Below are 11,871 nucleotides of genomic sequence, written 5' to 3'. Positions count from 1 at the left end.
CACATTACTCGCATCACCTAACGCGAACATTTCCGCTCCCACTCCCACTCCTGACCCCACGCATTGCTTCTCCGGAATACATTCAGCGCCGAGTGCGTAAAAGGACAGCGCCGTTCATCTTCCATCCGGCCGAAGTTGCGAGGGCGCAGCTGACCGGAACTTGTCACGGCGGGGCCTCACAGGGTCGGCTTTATGTCCCGGTAAAATTCGCCTCTTGTCCCTCCGGCGCCCAGCTTCGCCCGCTGGAATCTACCCGTGTGTGTGTGTGTGTAAGTAAGTGAGTGAGAGAGAGAGAGAGAGAGAGAGAGAGTGTGTGTGTGTGTGTGTGAGAGAGAGACTTCCTCAAAGATTCCTTTGGCTCATCGGAGGAGGGATCACCGCTTTGGAGATCAGCCGGCGGCGTGGGGACGCGCAGTGTCCGCCTCGCTTACGGGATATGAACCGCATCCCCTGAAAAAACACGCTTGCTCCGGATCGTTGTTTTGAGGACCTGGTGCCGGAATGTGGACGCCGACAGAGGACGAGAGGATCGGCGTGGGTGAGTCCGTGGGAAGGGGGGAGGTCGAGATGTCCCGGAGTGGACAGAGATGTCCCGAAGCGGACCGATCCACGTCACGGCGACGTGGTTTTAAATAACACGCGTGGCACAAAACACTAAGCCCACCGGTGCGCGATCGGAAATAAACAAAATAGCAGCCTAAAAAGGCAGCGTCCTAAAATTATATATTTATTTATATCCTGTTAATTGAAAAAAAAAATCAACATAATTTTAACTTTACTCGGTGCGTTGATGGCGACATCTCTGCAACCATGTCACTGAAGCTGAAACTAATATTTTCCTCCCCCCTTTGCTGCCCTTCCGCTCTCCATCCTCAAGCATTTGAAAATAAACGAAATGAGCCTGAATTTCACTCCACAGTGATGGGGTCAAAGTGTTTGCATGGTGTAATAATGTTCATGCAGCTGAAGCCCCCACCCCCACTAGAGCCAGTACATCAGGAACAGTGGTTTCATTCGTAGATTCATGGAGAAATGTTTTTATGTAGATTTGGAGGATTAAACTGATCTTAGAATATCAGGCAACATGTCAGTCTAGCATCTCTCTCTCTCTTGCTTCCTCCCTCCCTTCTTTCTCTGTGTGAAGACTGTCTACATACCAGGACAGTTGGCCTGGTATCTCAGAGACTGGTCGAATGACAAGAAGCTGCATGAAAGCAGCTTTGTGGCTTACAGAGCACACCCTGCCCAGTTGGTCTGCAATTAATATGCAACCAATACAACATACATTTCATTCAAACCTCAAACACACTGACTCACTGAATGGCCAGAGACGGCGCACACCAATAGCATAAAGTTGTTACACAATCTTCTGTTTATAACTGCACCGAGTAGATCTAGGATCGGCTGATCCTTGACTAACTGAGGTATGACAGTTTGACTGTGCAAGGTAAAAATAACATGGAGGAAACAATGTAATAAACATGTTTTTGTTGCCATCGGAAAATACTTTGACATCTTATATTGCACAAAAACGATTGGCAAAGTAATCCCCTTTTGACGTCACGCTCTTCATGATGTCAGACACCGTACCATGGCGATGCAGCTGCTGCTGCCGGGAGACCAGGGTTTCATTTAAGCAAAAATTTTCGACTAGCTTTTTAGCTCTGAGGCCAAGCAAAAATTACTAATATTCATTGCTGACCTCCTCATCGTGGTCATAGGTGGTGCCCCGGAAGGGGACTGTCACCAGTTTACATAATACAATAAATCCTCAAAAACTGTTTTCATCCAGTGGTGTTTTATTGACGTTATATGTTTATGGGGATGTCACACCTCTGTTACTACCCGAGCACTGAGGTTGGACGGCAAAGAGACTGTCTTGAACCAGTTCTATCAATCAAACAGGGTCTCGCCATGTTTGGTCTCGGGTCATTTGGTCCGTCAGCTTCACGGGATCTACTTTCCTCTTTGTCGCCTTCCGTTGCTTGTATTCCTCAACAGCTGAAATGTCTGGATGGAAATGAGTGCTTGTCAAACACCTCATTCACTGTTGGTGATGAAAGCCTTTTAATCACGTCTCACTAAACTGGGCTAACAATCTCTCGGACATCTCACACGCTCTCTCAGACTCCAGCAGCTCCTGGCCTTTTTTTAGATGCTACACTGTTCTGTTGTAAAGAGGCTTTTTTTGTTCCAAAAGTCTTAATAACCAACAGATCCTCCACTTGGTTTTAATCAATGTGATTTCTAATTTATAGACTTTTTTTTTTCTTTCTCCCATCCGTCACCATATCAAAGCAGAAATAAGTAAAACAGTATTTCTTGTTTATTAATAATGTATGGATAACTTTTTAAATATTTTTCTAAATGCTTGACAAATGTTTATGTGATTGTTCAGTCTGCTAAAACATTGTGTTAAAATGAAAAAAGCATCAAACAGAATAAAAGATGAACAAAAATCATGATATTTATAAGTTTTGAACAATAACAGGAGCTTCATATTTCTAAGTAATACATTTAGACATTTAAAGGTCACATCAGTGATGCATCAGGTTTTCTTTGGCGAGTACAATAAACATTTCTATTTTTTTTTTCGTAACACCTTGTGTCTACGTTGTTATGATTACTACATTCAAAAACACATCAAGTCCCAAGTTGGCAAAATCCTCAGAATTAACATGATATTGTAAAGATATTGTAAATTGCTGCAAAGGTAGCAGAAGTCAAAGTGTGGTTGTGGAGGAGGGGCAGATTTGTCTGGTTGCCAGGCTTCTATCTCATGTAATATTTATTATATTGCATATAAGTTCTTTTAAAATTTGAAGTGGTATAGCTCAGTGTTGGCATGTAAAGGAGCTGTCTGTTTCTCAGCACTGAATCAATTGACTGACCTAATCTGACAGATGTTTCACCTTGCTCTTTTGAATCCAATTTAGCAGAAGGTTTTGGACTTCCCGTGTCAAGGCATGGAAACTATTTCAGATATATCAGAGGGAAATTATGGGATTTCGGCCAGTTTTTTCTTTTTTTTTCTTTTAACTGAATCAAGATGCCAAAAAATGTTGATTCAAGAAGTACTTGTCTCTTTGCCTACACCTTATTTCATGTCTATGTTTACACCTGTTTCAAAGGTTTTTGTTTGATTCAACATATGTGGGTCATTACTATTCTGCTGATCAATAAAAACTGTTTGACTGCCTTCAGATCATTGTGTTTATAAGCTCTGAATTCTGTGGTTTCGCCAAGCAGTTTTGTGTCCCAGGGAAGCTTATCTCTGTTCTGACATGGTGAAGAGGCTTCACTGCAGGAACAAAAAAGCACAAGCATGGAAATCCAGGCCCTTTGTGCTGTAACAATAGAGAGAGACCTGTCCAACTGCGCAAAGAGATATTGGATTCATTAAAAATTTGGATTTACACAAGAAATCTCATCCCAGTAACCAACCTGCAATGAAAAAAGACTTCAAATGATTTAGAAAAAAAACAGAAATATGTATTTTATATTTTCATATTAGTAGACTCCAATTAATTGCGTATTATTTTAGCAATAATAATTATAATAATAATAGCAATTTAACCAATAATTTAAACCAATAATCGATTTTTAGACTTTATCTGAAGTTCTTATTTTGCCACATTTTTATACAATTAATATCGATTATGGATTTTTGATGTGAAAGACAGAAAATAGCATATTGTATGATTGTAATAATAGTCATAATAATGATAGTTATTGCCGAATTGTATATTGTGATAGTATTTCTTTAGTAAAATTATCTTATTATTTAGGTGGTTAATTTTGTCTGATTTTCTGTTCAATCAGCAAAAAATATATGAACTACACTGATAACTTGCTTATTTGAAGGCAATACTTTTTACCTGGCATATCTTCTTTTTCAGAAAATTTGAATCACTTGAATTTTCTGTGATTTAAAAAAAAAAACAAAAAAAAACACAATCAGTTGTCAAATAAAATGGATTGGTTTGTATGCATATGAAACTCCAGATTCTGGATTGTTACTTCGAAGAAAGATGTGCAAACATCTTTGTGTGCATTCTCATGGTTATTTGGGTTGTACCCTGCGTAGGCCATCACCATGACAACGATTAAGGCTCCAATCAGTGACCTGTCACAACCACTTTCGTTGTCTGAGCTCAAACAAAAGTTAAGTAATGAAACCACTTGAAGTCAGTTTGAGCCTTGCGTTTGACATCAAATAGGAATGTGTGTGTGTGAGTGTGAGCGAGTGCGAACCCCCCTGCAGGCCGTATCTCAGCGAATCAACATAATGGTTTTAAAGGGCATCAGAGTTCCAGCTGTTGATGGTCAGACGAGGTCACATCTCCATCACGGTGAAAGTGTGTGGGCTGGGTGGTTGCTGTGATGAAGAGATGTCTGTAAAAACCTGCTGAATGTTTGAAAGAAAATGAACAACCTACCAGTAGCCTTTTTTCTGTATTGTTACAGGATTGCTCATCCTGTTGGTATTTCCCAGGCCAAGAACAGCTATGTTTGAGTGCAAGGATAGAACCCTGTTTACCAGTGCCGTGTTATTTTTTTTTCCCTGCCTCTGCAGGCTGAGCTCTGGTGAGCATCATGCTAACCTAACAGGACATCACATCTTTTCCTGTTAGGTTCAAATCACTCCGACCTCACAAAAAAAAATAAAAATAAACAAAGCTAAAAAGAAATGGCTTTTTAGCCAGACCTAAAAAGAATTTCCAAGACTACAAGACAGCTGTGGGTATTAATTATCTTTCAATTTTAATTGTTATGAATTGAGTGCTTTTTTTCCTTTGTGCTATATTTTATGATGTAATTCTAGACATTTTGTCTTAAGATTACACTGTAAATGCAGCCAGAGTTGTTGTTAAAAGTTTGAGTTTGCTTCTGAAACTCTCACGTCCTAAAAGCAGGAACGTCAGATTGGTTTGGCCAGGGAACGTGCAGGTTTGAGGAAGCCAAAGGGGCATCTTAAATTAGTCCACTCGGATGTCAGATCTACGATGTGCGACCTGTGTCGCATTGCCTCAGTTTCTTTGTTGTCTGTTGTGGATGAAATTCATGTATTGTCTAAATGGAGCTGGTGACAAGGAGAGACCGGAAAGGCATAAAGTCCCCCATCAATCTTTATTCAGAGGAAGAGATACATGAAACATTCTACAAATTATATTCCATCCTTTTATTACACTCAAACAGCTTTATTGTAAATTTGATCTTTTGATTTCTTATCTGTTGCTTGGTACAGAGATACTTTGTGCTGGGATTGTGTTTCCAAAGAGTTCTTTTTTTTTAAATTCCCCTTTTGTTAGGGTTTCAATAATAGATAAATGATAGATAATAAATATTTTTTAAGGGACTTCCATCAAACTACTGTACAAAAATTATTTTATCATCTATTCCACAGTCAGATTTGTAGTGCGCTTAGAGGTTTTCCACTTTCCCTCCTGAGTGTTTTTGGATGGTGGAAGGAAACCAGAGAGCCTGGAGGAAACCCCAGCAGACACGGGGATAACATGCAAATCTAGAACTATGCATCAACATCACTGTGTTCAAAGAACAAAACCAGCAAAGTATGATTTTCACACAAAAACAAAAACATAATAATGAGTACTTACTTCAAATCGGTGTGACTTCTGCTGTTGCCTTTGAGAGACCAGTTCAGAAATGCTCGGCTTCGCAAGTGCCACTCTCATGTCATTTTCACAACAAAGTCTGTTCCTGTTCTTCGTTTTTAAGTCCAGCATCCTCGAAAAGGATTGCTCGCAAAATATGTTGGAACAAATCTCCAGGGCTTTCTTCACAGTAACAGGGTATGTGACCATTTGTTGACACCAAAATAATGAGAGCGTTGTTGTTGTTCAGAAAAGTTGTTTATTTCAATGATTTAATCAAGGTACTCATCATTGACATCCACTGTCTCAACACCAAACCCAAACGTCTGTCTCACCCATGCCGGATACGACTCTCTTGTAGGGAAATATCCATGGAGAGACTTTGCAAGCTCATCTGGGTGCGTGGCAGTTGCTTTCTCCAGTTCCGTGGGTACAGAAAGGTATCCGATTCCAGACATATTTGATTTTACTTACAGTCATCCAGCAGGGGAAAATTTGCGAAGTTATTCATCGTTTCCGTAACAGTAGCTTTTTTTGAAAAGCCTTAAGGTTTTCTTCCGTTTCGATGATGTTTACTCCACCGCCCGGCATCTGCTGATTGAGAGCTGCAAATATATCAGCCATGTACACTAAGGGGAGCTCAGAATTTTTGAAGCAATCTACATGACAATGTTGGTGCTCTTGCAAAAGCAGGGCTAATTCTACAGACATGGCAAAAACACGGTTTAGCAGCTGTCCCCGGGATAATCACCGAACATTAGAATTGTACAGAAGTACCTTGAATTCAGAGTCCATTTATTTACATAGCTAACTGAAGATGTATTGCTACTGAGTACTATTTTGCACACACTTCACACATTCCACTACAATTTTTAATACTTCAGCTAGTTTTGGTTGCAAGGTTTTTGTTGCCAATGCATGCCTGTTTAGAATACAATGAGTAACGATGTGTGGTGCATCAACTTTGACTGGCGCATCAAAACCAGACTTTCTTCCCAGCATGACTGGAGCTCAGTCTGAACAAATTGCAGAAACTATATCCCATGAAAGATTATTTGGGATAACTTAATTTCAGCCACTTTTCCCAGCATGATATTTGCCATCTTCAACACAATTGGTTTTATGAGTGTTTCACCAGTGGTGTGTGATTTGCCCTGCTTTGGGATCAGGTAAGCAACTCCGTACGATGCTGTGAGGACCGGTTTGTTGACGGGTACAAAGCCGAGAACAAGCAGAGTAGCTTTTTCATCGAATCTGGCTCTCCCTCCTTGAATTCAGCAAGCGTTGTAATATTATATTCCCTATCTCCATGCAGCTTAAGGAAGTGTTCCTTTAATTTTGCCGGTGCTAGGCTAGAATTGCTCAACTTGGCATTGGGAAATCATTCAGTTAGGAAGCTGACTCCCATCACGTTGCGTAATACATGTGAATCCATATTGTACATAGTTGTCCGACCACTTTTTTTTTTTTTGGTCAACGTAATTAGTATGATGGGATTCAAATAATAATAAAGAAATCACACTACATACCATCATGACAGTCACAAGTTGACTACTGAGCACACCAAAATCCCTGTAGTACAGATAGGCCAAGCTATGTAGCGTTATCACCTGCAGCCAGTGATGGCCAAGCGGAGCGTGTCATCACGAATTATATGAGTTGGGTGTGTGTCTTGTGTGTGTGTCTTGACCTCCGCCATACCCCTGAGACTGACTCACCGAATCCCTTGGGTTTAATCAAACCCAGGTTAAGAACCACTGTTCTAGACGAAAAAGAAAAAGGCCCCCCGTTGGAATCATAACATGAATCCGTCATGCTGTGAGAAGGTAGGAGGGAATAAACTTTACATTAGATCTACGTTTAATACTTTCGCCATTCGCTTATTTACTGGTTTCCATCAAAGGAATGTCAGACTAAATATCATCTGCTATTGTTCAGTTCAGACTTGGATGGGACCAGCTGGTCTGCTTAGGCTGGGCATCACAATTCCGCATTCAGTGGAGTGCACTCACCTGTTCAAAATGGTTTGATTTGTTCCCGCTCCCGTTGGTAATGATTTAGCTTTTTGAAAAACGGTTCCTTTTAATATCTGAAATATTCTCTATCTGAAACTCTCGCTTCCCCCACCGATCTTCCTAATTCTGTTTGAAGGACTGATGGACATTTCCATTAACCCAATTAAGACTTTAATGCGTGTGTGTGTGTGCACCTATATTTTAGCACAATCGTTAACTATTATCAGCTACATTTTGGAATGACATTCTTTGTTCAACCATCAGGAACTGTCTCAGACCATAAACCTCATGGTTACTGGGTACAAAAGCATTATTGGTCTTAAAACCAAACGTTTAAACGTCTCAATTGACTCTTCTGACAAACAAAACCGTGGAATTCTGCTAGAGACAAATCAACTGACTTAGAAATAATATAAAATAGTGCAAATAGAATAGAATGCATGAATATACATTGAGAAATGGCTTCTTAAAAACTCTAGACTAGAATACTGCATGACATCTTTGACTGCAGTTTTTTCTTGTTTCAGGTTTATAGTTTTAACTGATTAGATATTTAATTTATCTTTCAGCTTAATGATCCCATCTGTTATATTGTTAAGAATAACATTGATTTCAAAAGAGAGTTTTCCAACCTAAGAGCCTCTCGTGTGAGAACTGTTCAGTGATAAACCCACAGGAGACGAGAAACTGATATTTGATTGGAGTTTTATAACCAAATTTTCCTAGGATTGCAGAAAAAAAGACCTCTTCTGACCTCGGAGATATCAGCTAGCCAATTGAAATATATGCATTGGGAACCATGATCAATACGGAGTTGACTGAAATGTGACTGGTATAAAGGAATGTCAATGACAAATGACAAAGATCTCTTTTTGACAGCCATTGATCATTGCCATGGAGACACAGCGGATCTAAGATTAGACGCATGCACTCTCATACACACACGCACACACTAGTAATCACACACAGTGCTCGTCTAAAAAGTGATTAGTGTGTTCTTAATCCTGTATAATGGAGGATTGACCCAGTGGTCCACTTTCTGGAAGCTGCCATCTGGATGGACTTCACTGGTTGTACCACTCAGCCGCAGACACATAAACACAAACACAAAATTGACATATTAGAGTTCAGATCAGATGAGATACAGTTTGACAAAATAAACACTGTAGTCTTTTTTTATAGAAGTATGTAAATGGTTGTGTGTCTGTGTGCGTTGCATGAATGTGTTGATACAATTGGTTAAAAAAAAACAGTCATTTCTTAAACAAAAACAAGTCATATTAACGAATAATTTGAAATGCACACAGATATGAGGAAGACTGTAAGAAGGATGGCAGTTACTCTCAGGGGTTACAGGAGCAGACCTCTGATACTCTGCAGGCCATAATACGTGTAACAGTGTGGACATGCTGCTCATCAGGTTGATTAAAGTCCAATTCATGACAGGGGGCAAATTCTGGAGTTTGTCCCATTCTTTGCCTGAAGGGACAGCAAAGTGAGTTTCTGGGGCAGGCAGCCTGGCTGATGGACTTTATGAGTCCAGACTTCCTGAAAGGCCTATTGTTCCTGTTGGCTACTTTGGTGACAATTTGATGAGGTTTCCCTGAAAAAACTGCTGTAAAGGCAAGCAAAGCCATGTTTTTAACCACAGGCAGAACTGTGTGCCAGCGGTCTGTGTCAAGGAGCTGTCAGCTCCAAAAGATTCCCGGCTAACGAAGGTTGGACTTACGATGTTACGATCCTACGACGTCGATAAACATACAACAACATTTCAAAGCCCTCATCTTCTGACAACCACAGAAGATGAGGCTAAGAATAGATATAGGCTACCACAACCTCACTACCTCACCAATTCACCTGCATGTCCAAACTGCTGTCTTTTTTTATCCTTGTTGGTCCCAGCCCACACGCATCCTGCCTTCTCTGTTTTATCTATTTTATTCTTGTGATCGCTATTGTCACTCTATTTATATTGTCTTTTAGTTTTGGTTGTCTCTTTTTCACGCTTACTGTTCCATTCTTATCCCTGATGTTGTTACTGTTGTTGTTCTCCCTGCTGTCTATTTATTCATGGATGTCTTTGCTATTTTCTGTCTTCTGTCTCTCTATTTATATTATTATATGTATATAATATTTTTTTGACACTAAGCATTACGCTGCTGTGACTAAAGAATTTCCCCTATGGGGATCAATAATGTTTATCTTATCTTAGAATTTACCTTCTTTTTCCTCTTTACATTTTACTGTACAATGCAGTAGACTATTCATAAATACATATATCGTTAATACAGTACTTTAGAGTAAATTGCTGTTTTGCTAGATTTATCAACATTCCTTAGGACTCCTTGCTAGGTTAGGCCTTCTTCCCACTTACTGTATATGTTTCTAACTGCAGGGTCTTTGTAAAGTATCTCCATATATTTGCTTGTTGAGTGCAGCCCATGGGTGGTGTCTTCATCTCCTAACTGCCATTGTGATATCGGTCTTCCCAGAGGAGATGATGGGGAATCAACTGAACCTAACCGTAGATGTAGTTTTAGTAGATAGGAAGGCTTGTCAAAGGGAAAAGTAAATCCTCCACCTCCTTTTCAGATCAGTGCTCAAAGCAATCACTGACGCCAGAAAAATTCCCATCCATCTAGACCAGATTCTCCCAGAGGCGAGACATCTTTAATATTGGAGTTGGGATAAGGACAGCACAACTCACATGACACACAGAAGGTGACATCAACACAGCGCCGTCTCTCTGCTTTGCTCCTCATTTCATCATCTTATCTTTTTTTCAACCGTGATCATCCATTTACCTGTTTAAAATAATCAGCAGCTTCAGTAAAAATAAAGATTCAGGGGAAAAATATTGCATGTTTCATTGCTGTAAAAGACAGCTTGAATATTTCACTTGTTTTATCTTATCCTTGCACTCACACACTTACACACTTTATCCAGGTCAGTAAGTTTATCTGATTAAGTCAGTTTAACAGATGCCTTAGGGCCCCACCCCACCACATTTGCATGAAGCAGATGATACACTTCTTTCAAAGAAGATGAGAACGGGAATATAATATAATTCATGAACTTAAAGTGAAACCTACAAAATAAACATTTTATTAATGTGTACTATAAAAAGCGTGGTAACACATTTGAAATGACTTTACTGGATAAATATTGTTCCTCTTCTTATGCAAAAGCATGAGCACATGGGTTAAAAAAAGCAAATATGGACGTGACAGGGAAGCATATGCAGAAACCTAAATAGAAAAGAATTGTAAAAAAAAATGCGAAAAAATGGCATTAAGACTGTTCGAAATATACTCTTAGACTGGCCTTCAATAGATATGTACAATGATTTAAGCCATTTCAAAAGATATTTCTGTATAAATTCATTGAAGTATTACTTTTGCATAGAGTAACAGAGAGATGGACTTGTGTAAGTATGTTGATCGTTGCACAGTTTCAGGTGACCGAAATGCTCGATATGATTTGAGAAAATCTTATCACTCGTGGTACTTTTGTATTGATATTGGTTGATAACTGGTGAGGGATGTAGGGTGTTTTAGGATGTTAGGGTTTCTTAAAATCACAAACGTGGACTGATTTCGATAACCGATGGGGTCTGATGTCTGCACTTCTACCAGTCAGACTTTTTCTAGAAGACATATACAAAACAAACATTTTACCAGCTTGTTTTTTTTTTTTTTGGAAATAAAATGGATCTGAGGTTTGAGTTATCCCTTACTCCTATATTTGCTTGATTCTCATTTTGTAATTTTTGGCTTCTTTTCCATGTCGGGGAACAAGACATTGAACCCCTAACTGCTCCCCTGCCCTCGCTAGATGGCTTTCAACTGCTCATGGTTCATCCATGATAGGTTAAATGCAGTGAGGAATTTTCTACAAGGGATTAATAAAGTACAATAACATTAAAACAAATAAATAAACTACTGCATCTTAAATATAAATGAACACAATTCATTTATAAATGGTGGTATTTGAAAGAATATATCTATATGTGTGTGTCTGTATATGTCATGTTCAAGTTGGTGTATTTAAGTTGATATTTGCGCTGAAGGAATAAATGATTTGAAATAATATCACTGACCATACATTTGATTTTGCGTTTTGAACATTTGACCCGAATGCATTTCTTACTCGGTTTGAGGGAGTGCCTTCTCTGTGTGCACATCTAGAATTGTATGAACAATTAGTATTGTTATAGCTACAAAAGTTTAACATGGGGATGT

General features: G+C 39.3%; 1 protein-coding gene across 6 annotated transcripts in view; it reads left to right on the top strand.

The window, feature by feature from the left end:
* Window positions 1-307: 307 nt before the first annotated feature.
* The window catches only part of LOC147237688 (dedicator of cytokinesis protein 3-like), a 59,980-nt gene continuing 48,416 nt past the window's right edge, over window positions 308-11,871 (top strand). For 5 of the 6 annotated variants that reach the window (XR_015106611.1, XM_086152541.1, XM_086152549.1 and 2 more), the window contains exon 1: window positions 308-538. Coding sequence is in view for 5 of the 6 variants with exons in the window: in XM_086152541.1 (XP_086008667.1) it covers window positions 502-538 (37 nt within the window). In the remaining variant the exon portion in view is untranslated. The remainder of the gene's footprint in view (window positions 539-11,871) is intronic. The other variant, XM_086152532.1, reaches the window with a different exon arrangement.

This window comes from Fistularia commersonii, chromosome 1 (genome assembly GCF_037954325.1).
Source record: "Fistularia commersonii isolate RoL2024-O1a breed Wild chromosome 1, RoL_Fcom_v1.0, whole genome shotgun sequence".
Lineage (NCBI taxonomy): Eukaryota > Metazoa > Chordata > Actinopteri > Syngnathiformes > Fistulariidae > Fistularia > Fistularia commersonii.
The sequence above is the reverse complement of the archived record's forward strand: the minus strand, read 5'-3'. Positions and strand labels throughout refer to the sequence as shown.